Raw genomic sequence first — 20,396 nt, 5'->3', positions numbered from 1 at the left:
CATCAAAACATAAAGTACTATATTTCAGTTTATTTAACTTTTTTGAAAAAGACAGCTAATGGCAACTATTATTTGTTATTGGTTGCACATCTTTTCCACATGAAAATACTTCCTGTTTTTTCTGCAGTTAAATACTTTGCAGTGTCATGGAATATGCCAAAATAATGAGCATTAAATGAGAAAAAGGCCTAAGTTCTGAGGTGATGGTTTGGCATTTTTAACCAGTGCAAAACACTGAACTGAATTGCCTTTGATGATCAGTTTCCAGTCCAAATTGCTGCTGCACAGGTACCATTAAAGACATTGCTTTAAGCGGAGACATATGTGACTGCAGAGGACTGTTTGCTTTCCCTGCATGATATAAACATCACCAGTTTTGGAGGTGTTGGATTTGACCATCCTGAGCATCTTAGTTTTTCCTTTCCTAAAACAAGTGCAACACCAGCAGTGTCAGATCAGATTTCTTTGCTGCCTAAAGGAGTAAGAGGGTATATAAACATTTGCAAGAGCAATTCTTGGCTTTTTTTCCACACTAGTTTTGAAGTGACTTGAGTTACGGAGAGACATCAAGTCAGAACTTGAATGAAACCACTAACTCTTTCCGCTTTAGTCCGATAGAAACAACCAGATGCTCATGGCTTTTGATTAATCTTGGGCTAAGCATTTCTTAAGCTAGCAGAAGCCTGGAAGTAAATGTTCCTGTGTTGTCTGGTTAATTACTTTAAGGTGATTAAAAATGGAACTATCTTCTCTGTCCTTGAAATAGGCAGGCACACATTTCAGATGTTTTATTTATTCCATTAGTCTTAATGGTTTTAATTAGTGACCACTAGTATTAGTACTTTTTAGGGACTTTTTTCCTATTGGATTTACAAACAGATACATTTATAAGTGTGTCTTCTGTACAGTTTCAAATATCTTGTCTGGTTTTTCTATTCAGATTTATTTTTGGTGTTTATTTTCTAGGCAGACATGACAGTTTCATTTTCTTATAAAAATACCAGGAAGATAATGTGTTAACTTATGTATTCTGTAGGACTGTTTACATTTTCGTAGTTACCCACCATATTTATTTTTAACCATTGACAGACACTTCCCTTTCAATTCCGATTTATAACAAAATCTTGTGCTGCTGTGCAGTTTAGAATAAATGAGAGATGCTGAAGGGATGTAAATTTAGCTAAGTGTGTAGATGGCTTCAATTAATTCTTATTAACTTCTGCAGGTATTAGTCACCATTTATTGGCTAGGGAAAGCGGCAAACAGCTGCACGTCGTATAGTGGATCAACCCTGAACCTGAAGGAGTTTGAAGGTTTGCTGGCACAAATGAGAAAGGTATCTTTTTGTTATGTTTTGGGAATGGAAATTTCATTCGAATTATTACTCCCATAAATAACCTGTTTGTTGCTAAATATGAGAGAAGTGGGGGTCTGGAGTACAAATTACTTGGTAAACCCCTACCTTCTTCGAAAATGTTTCTGGTATGAACGTGAATCAAAGCAGCCAGCTTTGTGGTGATATCAGTGATGCAGCACATGATGTCAAAACAGGGTTTTAAGAATTGTCACATGGCTCTGTCATCTTCATATATTTTGGTTTGAATTATTTTCATTTATGACACAGTTTCAGCTAGAAGAGCTGAGACTCAAAACTAAGGTGGCAGGACTCACAGGAGCAGAGATTTTTCTTCTTTAAAACATTCAGTCTCATGGGCAGCTCTTCTGTTTTTAAATTGCAACATAAAGCATCAAACCAAAGTATCTAAATAAAGCTGAAGGGTAGAAGGAGGAGATTGTTTCACCAAGGGCATAGTTATGATTAATCTGTGTTTTGCCAAGCCCTAAATTCTTGCTGAAATCATATTTGGTGGTTTATGATGAGCAGAGCTCTGCTGGAAAGGAAAAGTTGTGATTGCTGTAGGGTGGTTTGGGGACTTCTGGTTGAACGCTCCAGCATGCCCTGAACCTTGACATGAGACACTTAACCTCAGTAATAGTTAGCATTGATATCCAAGCATGCGTTTACTGGGGATGGAAGGGGCAAGGAGCAGGCATGTAAGAAGACATCAGCACCTGGTGCTAGCATCGCGTGTGTCGGACATACTGCTCAGGAAAGGCCGTGCAGATATATTCTCCAGCCCACAGAGAGCTTTGTGCCTGCTACGCCCTCCCCATCTCATTTAACAACCAAGTCACCACAGGCAGTAGGGTTTGGGGACCATGGGAGACTCTTTACTCCCCTTGAGCTCTGTGCTACTGCATCTGCACCAGCTGCAGCGCTTCATTCTGGGATCTTAGAGGGCCAGCACCGGATTGCCACTAGAGAGGAAATACTTGGTTGACTGATAGCAGTTCCTACATCCTAGTGTGTCCAGAGAGCCTTAACTAGATGGGTAAAATCCCTGTTTGTGAGCCCAGTTCCTGTGAACAAGCAGGTGGAAATGGAGAGGAAAACAGAACATCTTGCTTCTCTGTAGCGGTTTATTTTGGTCTTCATTTGAAATGACCTGTGCTAATCACGCGGGACTTTGCCACTCATGAGTGATATGACTGAGCCTAAGCAATAAAGAAATGAAGTTAATATTTGAATTATTGCCAAACAGAAGACGCGGGGAAGGAGCAGTCCCCACTGCAAAGAGTCCGAAAGGTGAAACAAAGACAGACAAGGGAGCTAGCGCAGAAAAATTCCCAAAGTGCAGGTTGCTGTCATGTTAGTGCTGCATGGTATCATGGTTTATTTTTTAATGTTTAATCTCACAGCATGAGGCTCTTCTTTTTCCAGGTGATGTTTACGCATCAAACTAATCATCAGAGCATTTGGGAGGTCCTATCTTGAGCCCTTTTGTGGGATAAAGTAGGCTGGGGCCAAAAGGCAGCGTTCTGTGGGGAGCTGATGACTGTGGAGCGCCTGGCTGGGCAGTGCAGAACACTGCAGGTCAAGGACAAAAGCAAGAGGCTGGGACTTGATTCGTTGCAGATGTTGGAGCTGGGAGCAGAGTAGAGATCTCATAAAAGCTGAAAGCTATATATTCCTTTAATGTAAAAACAGAGCGCTTTGCAGTCCTGAAAAGTCTTGTTGAGGTCGTGCTGGTACGAGGGCTGCTGGCGACTTACTTTAAGGTCACCTCCCTACTCCTGTACCCCGGCAGTATTTCCCATTGGCAATTGTGGGCTTGTCTGTTACTGCGTTTGAAGAGGATTTCGTTGTAAAATAGAACATGTTAATCATGCTGTGCAACACTCTGATGTTCTCTATAGCTGTGCTCGAGTGATGAAAAGACACTTTATCACATTCTCTACTGGCATTTTTTTCCACAGAATTTAATAATTAAATCGACCATAAATTCAGTCTGGTTTAGTTCTTCTGTTATAAGTCCTCCCTGCTCTCCTTTTTTAATAAGCAAATCAAAAGGCAGCTTGGATGTAAGTTGTCTCGGACTCATCTTTTTCTACTTCTCATACTGAAAGGGCTATTCATTTCTAATTTTATTCATGCTACTCTGTTTTTAATTTCATTAACTATTTGGATATGCATTCTTCTTTACTTTTAAGCTAGAAATTCCCAATGACAAAACATCCATGACTTTTTGATTATATTTAGTGGGTGGAACTTCCTGGAGAAACGCATCTTGTATTTGGCAATCACACTTTTACTACCACTCAGTGACATACTGTGTTTTTAATTAGATGGTATGAAAGACTAATGTGCTGTTGTGTGTCATGTTACGGTGTTATCAGTCCTGCAGATAACCACTTTCCCACTGATAACATTTGAGAGATGACATTTGTTCAAGGCAGGACAAGTACCCGTCTGTGAGACGGCACTGGGCTGGAAGAGTAGCTTTGCCAAGGGGAAGGCTGTAAAGAACATGTTTACAGAAGTCTAAGATCCCATCCTGGTGCCTGCCTCCTAATTCCTGGTGAGCGGCATGCAAAATTAACATCAACAGGCCTTTGAAAGTAGTGTCTGCAGAACTCATTAGTTCACAATTGGACTGTTTTCAAACTCTGGGAGATAGTGAATGCAGGATGGGGCTCCTTGCCCAAGTTTAAGTCCTTGTAACTGCTGAGCAGTTCTGTGTCATTCAAATACAGTAATTTAGGAAAATGGAAGTGTGCCTGAGGATTGAGAATAGCTGATTGGTATGAAGGGATGAGGGGATTTAGGGAATTTTGATTTTTAAAAAGATTTTTGGATCGTGTCACAAACGGGATTTTGGTAAGATTTTTAGATTTGTTCTTGGATGTGTGTAACTCATGCAGATTTCAGGGAGACGGATCTTTGTTGTCTAGTGTTTCTATCAGTATTTTAGTTTATTAAGCAGGACTGGGGGAGGAAATTACATAGGATTCAATTACGACTTCGTTAGATGTATTTTATTTGTTTTTAGAAAATACTTTCACTTCAATTTGCAGTGAGGTTACTTAATGACATTACCACAGTTTAGCTTGGCCTTAGGCGACCTTTGCTGCTGCCCTTAATGTGGTATTTTGGCAGAGTAATAGTGAGTGGCACTAATTAAGCCTTCTTCCTGAAAAGTCTGCAGGACGTTGGGCCTGATCTCTCAGTCTTGCTTTGAGCCTCCCTCTTTTCTAGCATGGAAGCTTTGGTGTGTACTGCAGGACTCTCCTCTCTCCATCACTTCTTTCTTGTGGGGAGGTGGCCCGCCATAGCATACTGTGTTGTTCTTGATTGATGTTCTCATTGGCAGTACTAGTAACAGGTAAAACCGTAGCAGTCAGGGACACTGGGACCTGTGCTCAACATATAGCCATTGTGCTCCAGCTAGTGGTAAGCAGGGGGTGCTTCTTAATTAGGAATTAATATTCAAATGCTTCTGGGGAAAAAAAAGAAAGAAAAAAAAAAACCACATTCCAGCCTCTTTGGGTCGCAAAATGTCAGTCTGTTAATGGCACCCACATCTCTGACTTTACTTACTGTCTGGGGAGAAAAAAACAGATTTATCTTTGAATAAACGTAGTTTATTTTTGTTTTTTCTCAGCCTGCGCGATTGTAATTAATGTTAAGACACTGTCTAAAACAAGGAATTTATTATAATGCAGGGGTGAGGATGGCTTCTATTGACCTTTTCCTCTGCTGGAGTTTCAGTGTTTTAGTATGTGCTGCTTGCACTGGAAAGAATTTATAATCACAGGGCTGTCAAAGACAACCATTGTTCTCCCTGCTCTGAACATGTGGGTCAGCTACAAGTGCTTTCATATCCCCCAGAGCCAGGAGCTGGCAAAGAGTAAAGAGCACAACTGAATTCTTCTGAGGCATCAGGAAAAGCATTTTGCATATTTTTCATTGCTGATTGCTTCAGAAAGACATCCTTCTTTCATAACAGGAATTTCTCTTCAAGGTAGAGGGAGGCTGGGGCACACTGCTTCATTATTTTGCCGAGCTGAAGCAGCAACAACAAATGCTGTCTGCTGGTGTCCCGGCCAGTTACAATAGATGGGCAAGGGGAGGGGGGAGATCTTTTGGAAAGCAGCAGACTTAAACCTGATGCAGGCACGATGTTAAAATTGTAGTGCCTTTGCCTGTGCTATGGACTATGGACGACAAGTCAAGTTTCAGGTTACTTTCAGTTTTGATCGGTTTATTAACTTGCCTGTTGCAACTTTTTCTCAGTTCATCGTACTAATCTAATGAGCGGGGTTTCCTCTTAATCAGCATAAAATTGGGGTTTGTTGCAAGCTTGCACATTTGTCTTGAAGGGGAGAAGGGGCAGAAAATAAGGAAACCATTTTTTGGGGAGGAGATTTTTAGTATTTGGGAAGATGCTTTGCTGGCTGATGCATAATGGATCTCACGGGCATGTCGGTGGCTTCTTTGTGAAGAGGTACCTACTGTACTTCCCTGTAGGAAACGGAGGATATTGAGAGCCCAAAGCGCAGCATTCGCGACAGTGGCTATATAGACTGCTGGGACTCTGAACGCAGCGATTCCCTCTCCCCGCCTCGCCACGGCAGAGATGATTCCTTTGACAGTCTGGACTCCTTTGGCTCCCGCTCGCAGCAGACGCCGTCTCCAGATGTAGTGCTCAGAGGGAGCAGCGATGGTAAGTACCGGTCACTGTGGCACATGGATAACCTTGTGACATATAAGTAATGTTTCTGAAGCAAATGCGCCATTGAGAAGCTGGACACAGCCTCTGAATCGTGCTAATCTGGTGGGAGAATTTCTCTGTGAACGCTGATTTGTGCTCCCTGAGGTTTAGATGACTTTGCCAACAACTTACTTGAAGTCTGTCTCAGTTAGGATAGCGTAGCGTTGGAAAATGAGTTACATCATTGCAGTGTAATTTTATGATGGGAAGAGTGCTTTTCTGGGTTACGGTGTAAGAGGATGTTATGCAGACTCCTTTTAACCTATGAACTAGGCTGGAGCAAGAAATAAAAGCACAGGAACAAGGGAAATATTGAAGTGAATAAAATACTTGCCTAAGTAAACCCTGGGCAGATAAATGATATAGAAATATCTTGAAAACGTCTGATGCTTGACAGAGTTTTGAAGTGTGATGTACAACATTTTACCAAATGTCGTATTCGTTTTCATGGTATTCAGAAAATTGGGTAAATTAATAGTTCCCGGCATCAGACCTGTGGCCATCTTTGTACACCTTTGAGCAAGGACGTGCAGCTCTAGGCTTACAGAAGGGGTGCTGCTTCTCTGCCTTTCTTGTCTGATTCCCAGAGGCTTCCAGAGGCTTGTAAATACAGCGTGCTGGATGAGGAAGGATTTGCTAGGGATAGGTGTGGAGCATGCACTTAGGTTACCTGTTGTGAGCAGGATTCTGGTTCAGAATAAAAGGAAGCTTGATTGAGGCTCCCACTGTGCGGTTACATTCTCAATGAATGGATGAATCAGTCAGACTTCATCATCAGATGAAGTTATGTTCCACACATGAATCAATTCTCCTTAGTAATGTTATTTATTTAATACAAAAAGGAAGGGCAGAAAGACTTTTTGGTAGGAACCAGATGTTCATACTGCTTTTGGCAGTGTGAAAGAAACTGGTGCTAATCATAACCGGACACATGCGAGATTTCCTGAGGTGATGGGGAACTCCTTAAAACTGAAGAGCTGGCAGGGAGAGTTGGTATCACAGCTGAGTTATGAAAGAGCTGTGGGGAAAGCAGGGCTAAGATCTGCTCTGCTGTTCTAAGTGGCCTGTGGTGCTGGGGCTGTTTCCCGGAAACAGCCTCATGCCCCCTCAGACACTGAACAGAGCACAGTTTCCACATTACAAAACATTTTTCTGCCTTCCCAAATGAGACAAAAGTGTGGTGTTGGCAAATAGGAACACCTCACATGTCTTAATCAAGAAGTGTTGCTCCATCCTGGATGCTCGAGGAGTGTCCAGTGTGCCTGCCTACTTGGAGCTGGTGGGCAGCCAGTTACATATATCCTGTAGCTGCTTCCTATCAACTTCTGCTGTATTAGCAGGTATTAGTAAGGTTTTGTGGTTGGTTGTTTGCCACAGCTAAGACATACTATCTTGTCACATTCTTGTGTCCATAACAAACACAAAATAAGATGCAAGCATACAGAGCTTTTTCTTAAACATTAATCTTTAATGATATCCAGACCCAGAGTGCATGCAGATGCTGTGTGCACACGTATGACTTGTCCAGCCAGCCCTTTCTAATATGTCCCATTTTCCCTGCTTGCTGCTGCCATAACTTCACAGCTGTCTCCTCCAAGAGTTACAGGTGAGGTGTAGCTTGGCTGACCTTTCTTCTGTCGAACCCCTTCCTGTGGCCCCAGCCGGCCAGTGTTTCACTCAGCTGCATGTAGTTTTTGACAGAAATAGTGTATATGCAAAGCTGGATGGAGGGAAAGGTTCTGCTTGCATTACTTCTCCCTATTCAGATAGGAGCTTTACAAACCCAATAATATGATCGCAAAATAAAACTATGATTCCTTCCACTCCTAGAAAAAAAAAAATTAATGAATGGAGATCATTTAAGTGATCCTAAGGTGATGATTAGTTTAGGTGGAAGCAGTAAGTAATATTACCTTCACAAATGCCACCTGTGATTAGCCCCACTGTTTAGGAACTGCTCTGGTGTCCTGTGCAGACCCTGTCCCTTGGCAAAAGCAAACACAACCAATGGTTGAGCAGAACAGTTTGTTTAAGACACAGGAGAATGGCAGACTGACCTGCCTGTGGAGTTGCTAATGTACTCGGGAACGAATAAGTCCTCTGCTTGGCTGGCAGTTGTGCATGGTTGCTTGTATGAAGGATCTGTGTGTGTCTGTGGTGTATAACTGCTTGTTACGGGTTGTGGAAACTGGCTGCTGCTGCTTCTACTTGGAAACGCAGAACAACAAAGTTAAGGTTATAAATGTAGAGCACAGCTGCATCTTCCATTTGGTGCTTTGGCTTCAAGAGCTTTTTTTTTTTTCAAATTTGAGCTGAAAATAATTTCACGAGTAAAATATGAATAATTAAAGAAGCTGTTTGTCTTTGAAGTACTCAGCTGCGGGATGCTGGTAGGCACATCACTAATGAGGGAAAGGAATCTGTTCTATTTCCTCTGCTACTGTGGTTATCTATTCCAGCATTTCTGTCTGCCGGTTCAAGAGTGGTTTTCATGTGATAAAAAAATAAACACCAGAACAAAGTCAAGAGTAAACAGAATAGCAAATAACAGTAAGGGATCTTTTAATTTTCTTTTAGCTCCTCAGTGGCCCTGCTCAGTCTAATGATACTATAGCTCTTCAAACTTCAGCTATCCTCAGACACCCATGATTCTGTGGTCGTGTCTCCACTTTTTGTTTGGACATACTTACGTTACCAGTCATGGTGCTAGTTATCCTATGCTCTTAACCAAAATTGTTCAAGCAAAAGATTTGTGGCAAAAAGCGCATTATGATTTTTGTCTAACTAGCTCATTTCCATTGTGTCTTGTCTTTTCTTACTGTTCCCTTTCACTCTTCTTCGGCTCTCTCCAAGCAAACATTGAATGACTTAATCTGTTGCAAAAGCTCTTTGCAAATAACATTCCTAGCATATTTAGACCTCTTTTCCTTCCCCCACTTTGAATTATACACAAGCTACTTGTGATTTTTATGACTTCATTGTTTTCAGTTGTTCCTTAGGTAGCTCAATGAATTAGCTAGTAATTTACTAGCGTGGTGAATTAGCAAGAGGACACAACCTGGGTGGCTTCCCCTCATCCCAAAAAGGGGAACAGCTATTGCATATGCAAGTGTTGCAAAGGGGCCAAGGGCCAGAGACATCCAACGCCTCAAAGCTTGGAGAAGATTTGAATGCTGGTGGGAGAAATGGCTGAATATGCTCCGTTTCACTCATCAAACCAGGGCCTGTGGTGATGTTACACTGCTGGGAGAGAACTATTTACATAGCTGCTTTGTAAATTACTTAAAAAGGCTTGTGATGGTGCAGGGAATCTAGTGAATGTCTATGAAGTGGCTTCCAAAATGGCTATGAGGGCAGTTCCACTACAAATGCTCTTTAAGGTATTTGTCCTACCATTTGGGAGTTTTGTTTTCAAGTTGGAAAAGTCTTGCCTAAATTTCTGTGTTTTAAATAGGTTGTAAATATCAGGAAGCTTAGTCCAAAATAAAACAACTAGGAGTCATTTGGGCTTTAGTCAGGTAAGCTTCTGTAGCTGTCCTGTGTGATTGACAAGCCTGATTTAATCTGACCCTGAGTTTTTTGATGTGACCTGTAGCTGAAGATGAGTTTTTCAAGGGTCGAAAATAAGGGTTGATGGAAAAAGATGCATACTGTCTGTGTAGATATTATGGCTACTACCTTCAGTGACTGATTTTAAAATATAAATACAGGTAAAAGTGGCCTCATTTTTTGGTGCTTGCGTGCTAAATGTAATTTTTTTAGTGGTGTCTTCTCTGATTCATAATTTAAAAAAATAACTGGATGAAAGTGAAAAGGGATTTTTTTTCTCCTTCCTCACTAGGGAGAGGAAGTGACTCGGAAACTGACCTGCCACACAGAAAGATGCCAGATGTGAAAAAAGATGATATGTTGGCGAGGCGGACCTCACATGGTGAACCCAAATCAGCTGTGCCTTTTAACCAGTACCTCCCGAACAAGAGTAATCAGACTTTCTATGTACCTGCTCCACTTCGGAAAAAGAAAGCTGAGCGAGAAGAGTACCGAAAAAGCTGGAGCACAGCGACTTCGCCGCTAGGAGACAGACCTTTCAGGTAAGACCAGCCTGTCCAACTTCTCCCTTCCTCAGTGATGATGTTTTAACACTTGCCTAATTTTCATTCTTTTCATAATGCGTATGAAGCTGTAATAAATTTCTTGCTGAGATGGTACCGATGAATTGTTTGTAGCAATTGGCAAAGGTGGTAGAAAAGCAGTGAGTGGAAAATCGTTGTCTTGATGTCAGTATTTACCATACAGTGCAACGTATAGCTTGTGTTTGACAAGATGCTGGTTAATATAAGTACCATGGACGTTGACTCAAACCCAAGGCTGGACAAAAATGTTCTGGATGATCTGTTTCAGTTCTCAGGACAGTTACTCGCTGACAAATGATACTTATAAGTAACGTTTGATGTATTCAGTCAAAATAGGTAATATTTTTGCTGTGTTTTTTTAAAATGAATTTATTCATATGTTGTATTCTATACACCAGTACAGTTTATATAGCTGTGATTATGTGTTTCTGCGTGCTGGTTTTGTCAACTGATATTTCACTTTTGATTTGGCCTAAGAAGCAACTTCCATTAAAGAGCATAATTATCTTTCCAGATCATTCATCAGAACATCCTTTGACATCTTGATATCAACAAAATGTGCTTATAATAAATAAGTGTGTATGTTTCAGTCACAGCATACATTAAACTACCTTGTATAATCCAATAGCAAAGCCCACCCTGAAACCATAGAAGAAGAACAGAATGAAACATCAGGACTGTGTGAAAAGGAGAAAGTGGGCTCCATGGCTCCTGAGGCCAGCTCCCTTAAAAATCAAGTAGGTTTGAATAAAAATGAAGGAAACTCCATAGACGAGTCTCCTTCACGTAGTGCAAAAGAAACATCAGCACCCAAGGGGAAAGATGCAGAAGAGATCAGAAAGTTAAGAAGACTCGAACAAGCTGGCATTAAGGTCATGTCAGCAGCCCAGCGCTATGGCAGGTTAGCCCAACAGTGTGGGAAATTGTGCACGCTTCACATTTTTAGGATTGGCTGAAGTGTGGGTTTCCTCGATCTGCTGTGATTTCACTTCTCCTAACAAAAATCCAGTCTGCTAAGCACTCACCATTGCTAATGAAGATCTTGGTCTGAAAAGGCTTGTGATATGGCAACTGTGGATTGCAGAGTTGTATGATGCTAACTGCATTTGTGTTGAGAAATTGTATCGTCTTACAGTGTAATGTAAACAGACTCCAAGGAAACTACTACACAGGCTGCTTGTCACCTTCCACCTAATGCTTTCTTGCATTTAATAAAAAAATACCTATAAATGTACATTAAAAATGCCTTGTTTAGGCAAAAGTTTCAGAAACTTACTTGTTGCCGATGGGATGGTTTAGTTTACTGAACCACACGTCTTAGGTGGTTAATATTTTTAGCTGTGTTAATAAATGATGCATTTATTTTTAATGGCAGGAACTATAAAAGTACAGTGCTTGTTAACACATGTACCAGTTAAAGCATGGAGGCATAGTTCAGCAATCATAATTTGACTGAGTTTGGCATGGAGTATCAGTAGTTATTCACTTATTACCTGTGTTATTTATTTTTGGATGTTGTTCAATTTGGTTATTTCCTGTTCTTTAACTCGAGAGCTGAATGATGGCTAGGCTCACTGCCCACGCCTTTCCATCATCTGATACTGGATCCTCATGAAAAATCTCTTTTTCTCATGGGGATGGCCTGCAAAGCAGAGTTGTAACCAACATGTCAGAAGACTAGGCTCTTATAAATGATCGAAATGGTTTGGCTAAAGGGTAAGTGTCCACATGTCCTCCTGTCCAAAACATTTTATTTAGGATTGTGGGGTGAAATCCTGACAGTGAGTAGTTCAGCAGATGCTGATCTACAGCCTGAGCTTTGAAATATAGTAGTAAAAAGTACAGCGCTTATGTGATACAGCTTGTTTATTGATACAGTGAAGCTTGTCTGAGGCCATATACAGGTGTGCTATATGCAGATAAAACAGTCACAGTATATACACTGTCATACATCCTCTTCTCAGGTTTGCTTCACTGGTGTCAAGCTGTAATGAACCAGTGTTTATTTGTGGTTGTGGGGTACTACTTTAACAAAGCCAGATACTAATGAGGAGGAACTATCTGTCATAAATTAGTCCTTTGGGCTCAATTAGTGTGCTAGTTGATCTGGAATCCATAAACCGGTAGGATACTAGTATGATCCTGTTGTGAGTCCAAGGTTGTAGTATTAATGGTAATAATGTAGTAATATGTAGTAAAATGTAGTAATAGCTTGTGTTTAGCAGTGCAGTGCACAACAAATAGTGCTGCTTGCATTTGCATTTGGAGGATGCTCTCTATATTGAGAGTCCCTTTTCCAACCCTGTGCTTGATCTGCTGGCTTGATCTCCACAAAAGAAGCACATGTGATCAAATGTGTGGTTCTTTGGCAGGAAATCGGTTCTCTTTCCTTGGACAATCTGTTGTCCTGACAGGGCTGAAGGAAAAGGGAGGAGAAATAACAAGCCATTTTCCTTTCTTTCTCTCACTAGAAGCAGCTCGTGGAATTTGGCAGCTGGAGGAAGGAGGAGCTGCTGGTTTTCTGCCCCAGCTGAGGGTCAAAGAGCAGAGCTTTGTAGCCCAAGCTTCACCATAGTGAAGTAGGAGTCTGCTCCTGGGGATTGTAGGAAGACACAGCAGAAAAGGCACTGGGGTCAGAGGTCTGTAAGGAAAATGATTTGTATATGTAAGTGGAAAAATAGTGGGTGAGGAGAAGGGAAGAATTTAGTAGTGACACTTTAGGATACAGGGGAGCATTTAATCATCTTTCTTAGTGTCTTATTATCATTCCCTGATCTTTGAACCTCTATACTTTCTCTTCTTCTTGACATCAAATTCAAATTTCTGTGCACTAATGACACTGAGCAATTCTCAATCCCTCTTGTTTCTGTATTCTGATTTCTTTTTTTCTTTCACCCCTCTTATTCCCTCATCTTTCTATGATGCCAGCCTCTCTTTTTTTCACCCGAGGTTATCAGTTGTCTTCCAGTTCCTCTGAGTTGTTTACAGGCTGTTTCCTCTCAACATACTGACCTCTGGAGGACACCCACTGTGACTTTGAGTTCTACAAGGCATCTAATTGTTCCTAAAGCTGAAACTCCGTAGGGGACCATTCTGGGTCTGGCACTGGAAGGATTTGAACTTGTATGCAAATGTATTTTTTGCTTGGAATCTAAGTACTTATCTTCATTGCTGTATCGTGTTCTAGGAAAGGGCTCCATTGAACTAGGTGCTGTACAAATGCATGCCAAAAAGCATTCCCCCTTCCCGAAGGAGTATATTGTCTCTTTATAGCATGTTGTTTTATTGATGCGTGATCCTCTTTGCTTGCTTATTGTCTGCATCTGTCTCTTATTTACACTATTGTATCTGAAAGGTATGGATCAGATTCATGGAGACTCCCTAAAAAGAGGAGAATTAAGTGTGTTGTAATAGATGATGAAGAGGAGAATGTAAGAGAGAAGTGTGAGCAAACATTTTTGGCACATTTGTTGCAAAAGGGACATGGACTCTTATCTTGACAGTGCATAAGCGTGCAAAACACTCTTGTTGTTCTGAAATGCGATGTAAGGATCCACAAGCCTGTACAAGACCATGCTTCAGGGAGCGCAAACACCCACAGTCTGACACTTTGGAAGCACCTGCTGTGCCAGCATAGATGTGGGTATTGTTTCTGCAAGGGCTGGGGCTGGGGGTGCAAGAGCAATTTGCAAATTTGAAGGGAATTCTGGTCCATTGCAATCTTCAAATCTACAGTCTTCGCTATCTCTATGGTAAACTGGCCTTAAAAAGCACTTTTGAGATGATCACGAACTGATTCAGGAGACCCCAAAATGTCACAGCTAATCTCTGATTCCATTAAAAACAAAATGTGAATGAATGGAAAACATTCTTAACTTAGAAACTGATTGCTGAAGTCTAGTTACATACTAAAAGCTGTAAGTTTTTCAACTATTCGTTACAATGACTCATAGTTGCTCTTTTGAATATTATAACTGTATTTCTTTGTTGCCAAAAACACCCTTCTCAGAAATGCTATGTTTGATGGTCTCAAGCTTCAATAACATTGGTGGACATGAGACTGAAAAATCTAGCAGTTTTTACTGAATAATCACTTGGTTATACATAGCTCTTAAAAACTAAAAGCATAAAACAATACCCCCAACTTAACCAGCTGAATAAATATTCATCTTACTGATTTTCATTTAAGAAGTAAATATAAACAAGATTTAGTGGAGTATTATGTGATTTTTTTACATGCCCTTTATGTCCAGGGTTCTGAAAATTATTTCCAAAGTATTAGATTTCAGAAAAGGGTAATGGTACCAGTAGTAAAGTCTGATTAAAAAAAAAATGAAGTTAATCATATGTACCCTGGCTTATTTGGGAGAGCAAGTCCTGGCATATATGACTTTTAGATAACTGTTTTCCTTTGTGCCTAAAACATTAGGCACAGTGTATCTGCTTTAGATCAGTATGTTTTCTCTAAAGTTTTCATATTCTTGTACTGGGGGAGGAAAAAAAGATGTCTTAGGAAACCATGAATGGAAAATCAGACTCTTTCCCTGGTGGTCATCTTGTACTTACCGTATTGCAGGTTTAAAAAGCAAATTGGATTTTGGCCAATTATGTTTGTGTATTGACAACCTGTGATTTAGAATTGAGTGATGTAATATACCTGTTCAGCAGTGAAATTTGAACCTGAAGATGACCTTGTAGGGCTGTTGATTTTGTTATATACAAGAATCAACATACTTAATAAACTTCTTACCATATTCTTTTACAGAAGAAAGAGTAGTAGAAGACTCTTGTAGAGTACAGTTCTAAGTGGAAGCTAAGGGATTGGACTACCTTTGCTGAGGGAGGTTGTATGCAAAGCATACAGCAGCTCAGAGCCGTCTGTTCCTGCTGTTTCAGAAGCTGTTGTGAACAGAGACGCTCGTGAGGGAGAGGGACAGCAGTTCTCTTTGGAGCGCCTTCGGCCAGTGTTGCCTGTTGCCTTAAATGAAATCTTAATACTTCAGAGAGATCTAAGGAAAAAGTTGCCTTTGGCTAATGTGAGAGCATGCTCTCCACATCGCTAATGGGGGGTCCTGTGCAGTGCAGTGTAACAGGGTGAAGGCAGGTAGTTTCATAGTGCTCCTCTGTCCTCTGAGCCTGAGCCAGGCTGACCTGTCAGGGGTGGTTTATGGCTTCCCCATAACTTTCTCTGGCAAATTTGTTGAGCAGTACTTTGAAAGGGCAGCGGGGGCCATAAAATAAGTGGCGTGTATAGTGGGCTTGCAGGGCTTTAAAATGTTTTAAAAAACAGCTAATTATAACACTGTTGTTTTTTAAAATAGTAGAGAAACTCGAAGCAACCCCTGAGCTGTTCAGATTTGCTTTCCTAATGTCAGTCTGTTTAATCCTTTGTGATACCTTCTTTTTCCCTGTGTATAGCAAGGTGTGCTATGTGAAAGAGGAAATGCAAGATATCTGCAGCCTACAAAAGCACTGCATGGAACAGTCTACTACTTGATATCCAACTTCCTAAAATATCAATAAATACAATTTGATTTTCAAACGGGAGAGTCTCATAGCTCTTGTCATCTGTCTTTTCAGTTTACTTAAGAGTATTGACTGTTACAAGTTAAAATAAGCTTAATTTTTCTGGGCACCAGCTGTCAAGGGTCTTTATTGTCATAATCTTCAGTAACAACAAGGCTGTGTTGGTATCAGCTGTGTTTCTGACCAAGACAGATGGCAGTGTGTTCCAGCATGCCAGTATCATTGGCATACTGGTACTATCATTGTAGCTACTGTATGTCAGCATTGGCATAGAGGGCTTATTCTGGAGGAAAGGGAAGGTTAGTTAGGGAAAGAATCAAGCGTGTATGTGTGTGAGAAGAAAAGCAGTTAAGAGTATTAGGGCAAGCAGCCTCGGTGATTACTCAGGTCTCTTAGAAAAATAGAGCCATTAAGAAAAAAAAGTGCCAAATATCTGATATTTCAGGATTCAGCAGTGTTGGCCAGGGATCAGGTATTTGCATCAAATCTCTTTCTTTGAAGTGTTGAAGAAGTTTAATGCTGCCATTCACAGTACTACATTCAGTGCATCTAGTATGTTAAACTAGTTCTTACTGGTTCTTCTAGCCGTAGCTAAAGTAAGTAAAGATCCAGCATGCTGATTTTCTGTGTGAAGTCCTTGCGGATTTGTTACTTGTATATGATAAGTTTTATTTATAGCAAGGCTTTGCCCAATCTAACAGTGGCCTGGAGCATATTTGATTAAGTATGCTTGTTTTATGACCTGGAGATGAGTGCTGCCACTGCTCTCTCCTCCCCTGGTGCATCAAGAGCTTTATTTAATTTTGCTCTGTGTCAGTAAAAAGCCAACATGTGAAGACAACAGAAGCACCCCAGACATCATCCTTCGCAAGGACAACCCCTTCATGACGTATTATCAAGGGAAGGATTCTGGTTCAGAAGATGAAGCAGCCAGCAGAGTTCCTGATTTAGAAAAGGATGACTTTGCCACCCGGAGAGCCAGAATGAATCAACCTAAACAAATAGTTCCATTTAACTTCTTTTTAATTGGACCCTATACAAGTAAAGATAAAGGTAAACTGGAAGACGTTAAAAAGCCATTGCAGATGGAAAAGCAGGAACATGCAAGGTGTGCATTCATGGTCTTTTTCTTTCTATTATAATGCTTAATTTCACATGGCTTATTGCTGAGTAGGACTAAAGCTGTCTTGGCTACAAAAAACTTACAGGATAAAGTAAATGTAAATGCTTTATCATAAAGTGGAAAATAAAAGATATGTAGATTACTAACTGTAATTTTTTGTTAGAGTATCAGGACCAGGAGCTTAAATTGGCTGTGAGTGTAAATAACATAAAGACAGACACTTTTGTTACCTAAGTTCATGAGACAGCTCATGAGCATGAGTAGTGGAGAATAAACTTGGAAGATATGTTTTGCATCTCAGCTCTTTTGCTGAGTATTTTCAATGCACATTTTTTGGTGCATTTGTTTCATCTAATGTACTTTTAATACCCTGCATAAAACATGGACTCAGAAGTCTGTAGTTAAGGCACTGAATATATATGCCTACTGTAGTACGCTGAATTGTGTTGTGCATAGTCCTAATGTTTCTTATACAGCATTGTTTTTGGAAATGGAGCCTGGGTTACAAGGTTTCAGCCTGGAAAATCTCTTCTTTCTTCAGTTCAGTGATACAGACCTTTAAGAAGTTGCTGAACACAAGTATCTGCTAGGCACAGATCTTCTTCAGGAAACAAGTGTATTTGTTTTATTTGTGCAATGAGAAGTGATCCTAGATAAAACCACTATATACACATTACAGTGGACCTTGACTGTAATAACTGGTACAATCAGAAAACTTCTCTTAATATTTAGTAGTTCTTTTCAGTAATGCAAAATATGCCTTTCAGCTGCTGGTAATTTGACTATATTAACATTTTCTAATGACTAGTTTGGCAGGGCATCTGAAGAGCACATAACCAAATTTTAATATTCTAATGCTATTGACATGACTGTAAGATCAAAGAAATTCTGTAGTATGTTTGCAAGCAAAACTTGAATTCACTTTGCTAATAATATGAAAATTAGATATTTGTAACTATTTAAGAGAAAGCTTATTGCAGAAATGCTTAATACAGAAATAACCTAAAGATTTTTCTTGCTTGAGCTAGGAATAGACATCATGCAAAGAAGTGGTCTCAATAGTGCATGAGCGGGGTAGCGTAGATGAGAGCTTTCAACTTCAGATTATTCATTCCATGTTTACTTCCTAAAATTAATACAAAACTAATCTTATAAATTCAGTTTTATCTTCTTGTGCTCTGAACCTCTTCTATTGACACTGATTTATAATTGCTCCCTTGAAATATCTTTTCTTGCTGAACTGGAATGTGCATTAAATTAGAAGAAGACGGGTGCACATGGCGTCAGCAAGGCAAATAGTGACAAGCAAAGAGAACCCACTTCTGCAAACTGAGAAGACTGAGTCAAAGGAGGAACAGCAGGTGAAAGGGCCTGATAATGAGAGAGATGATTTGGCGAAACGGAAATCTCAAAGCACCCTTCCTCAGCTACGAGAAGATGTGACTTTTGTGAATGCCTCTATAACAAAAGCAGATCTGGAGACGTGGAAAAGATTGAAACTGTCAGGGGAGCCCAGGTATGGTTTCTGCCTGTGGACAGGATTGGCACCCTGGGAAGCATGTTTAGTTTGTCACAATCTGCTGTGTGTGCTTGTGGTTTTTTTTTAAACTTGAAGAATGCCTTGATGACAACCAGTCCTTACCTATTTCGGTTTTCAGGAGGAGTCCAAAATCTGTGCAGGGATGCTATCTATCATGAAATGAAAATGTGTCCATCATTTAGAGTACTACAGTAGTTTCACAGTTGCTTCCCTGGTGGACACTTTTAATATCATATCAGAAAGGTCCCTCTTGTCTTGTGGCTCAGTCTGCGTTGAAGCTGCTTGAAGTTGAACAGCACAAAGGTCCAAGTGGTACCACTAACTCAGCAGTGCTACACTGCTGCTAACCAAGCTATCTTCAGGACTTGGGGCATTATACCTTCAGGGTATTACCTGAGGATCAGCATCTGTTTGCATTAATGTGGCTATACTACTTTTGAGACCCAAGCTAATGTATCTACATGGCATTGTACTTCCATGCTGAGTAAATACACCAGCACTGTTTGTCACTGCAGCAGGGGTTTCAGAAGCCTCCTTGTATGGTGTAGAAGTGCTCTTTTTGTAAGTTAAACCTCCACAAAGGGAGCCAGTATAAATCAGTTACTCTAAGCTATTTCGCTGTGGAGATGAGCATGCAGGTGATTTGTGACTCCAGTAGGAAAGGAGAACAACTCCTAGCCTTCCTGTTTAGGTGCGTGCTGTTTTCCAGTTAAAGGTGGCCGTCTGTTCAGGCTTTCTTCTATCAATGTGGTTACTGTATGTAATTTTAGCTCTAATACAAACTATCAAACTCAGCCATTCTCTCATCTCAAAGGTGTTAGTAGTCTCTCCGTTACTTTTGAGGTGATTTACTAAAATCAAGATTCAGTCTCCTTGGTTTAGGGTAAGTGAATTTCCCTTGCTGGTGCTCTCATGCCCATGGCTAGGTGGGTGTACTGGTGCCATGCAGTCTCACGTAGCGCGTGGCCCGGCTCTACGTGAGCAAGTAAGGGAACTGTGGCTTTGTTAGGGTGAAGAACCGAGTGTGGAATGGGCCGTATGCTACGTTCCTTCCCCTAAGGAAGAGCTTCCATGGATGTGCTCCCAGAGTTTCCCCAACAGGTCTGCGGTATCTTCAGATTTTATCTGTCATTTGGGCCTCAGTAGGCCACAGCTGTTTGTACCTGGGTCCTTGAATTTTAAAATAAAAGCCCTTCAAAACCTTAGGAGCATTTAATTTGCTTTATTCTGGGGTCTGATGTTGGGGGTATTCTTCTATTCCTCGTTCTGACTAGTGAAGAAGATTTCAAATGTCCCAGTGACACTCTTCCACCAAGAGAAATCACAGTGAAAGCAGCAGCCAGCGATGATTTTGCTGTCCGCAAAGCCAGAGCAAACAAAAAGGCTGGTAGCCCTAAGCAGAAGTTTGTGCATTTTGGGCCAGTAACTGAGATTGATCAACAGAAATGGGACAAGCTTGTTATTGGCAGAGCTTCATCCAAGAGTGGAACAGAAGAGGAGAGCAAGGAAGACGGTGTGGAGAGTCACTCCAGCGTTGAAAGCTCTCCTTCAACCACCGTTGGCAGTCTTGGGTTTGCTGAACACAGCGATGAAGTATCTAAGCCACAGAATGAGTCCAGGTATTTGGTGTGGCTTAGGAAGCACTGTTGAGCTGGCAGTGAGACCTGTTCTTGACAGGTGCTGATCTGCATGGGGGTGGGCTGCAGCATAGACCTAAGAGCTGTTTGCACGCACGGCCTTGTTCAGAAGTCATCTGACACCTTCACAGTATCTTAACATGTTTAGGGTTACACAAAACAACGCAGTGCAAAGGTCTTCCGACAGCTTGCCTCAAAATTTCTGATGGGCGGTGAAATCACTGGTGTCTCAGTGTCTGATCTGTCATTCAAGATTTTTCTGCCTCTTGAATTCCAGCAGCTTCGCTCTGCCTGCTTTCAGCACATTAGGAATTTGTCGTTCAG

General features: G+C 40.9%; 1 protein-coding gene across 9 annotated transcripts in view; it reads left to right on the top strand.

Annotated features, from left to right (window-relative positions):
* Positions 1-20,396, top strand: part of LIMCH1 (LIM and calponin homology domains 1) — a 181,726-nt gene that overhangs the window by 111,217 nt on the left and 50,113 nt on the right. For 6 of the 9 annotated variants that reach the window (XM_052780170.1, XM_052780171.1, XM_052780172.1 and 3 more), the window contains 7 exons: positions 1,226-1,336; positions 5,870-6,065; positions 9,955-10,204; positions 10,875-11,147; positions 16,590-16,880; positions 18,157-18,411; positions 19,710-20,054. In XM_052780170.1, the coding sequence (XP_052636130.1) occupies positions 1,226-1,336; positions 5,870-6,065; positions 9,955-10,204; positions 10,875-11,147; positions 16,590-16,880; positions 18,157-18,411; positions 19,710-20,054 (1,721 nt within the window). The other 3 variants (XM_052780179.1, XM_052780173.1, XM_052780180.1) reach the window with 3 other exon arrangements.

Source organism: Harpia harpyja, chromosome 2 (genome assembly GCF_026419915.1).
Source record: "Harpia harpyja isolate bHarHar1 chromosome 2, bHarHar1 primary haplotype, whole genome shotgun sequence".
Taxonomy (NCBI): Eukaryota; Metazoa; Chordata; class Aves; order Accipitriformes; family Accipitridae; genus Harpia; species Harpia harpyja.
Note: the sequence above shows the minus strand (reverse complement) of the source record. Positions and strands in the feature narration are given on the sequence as shown.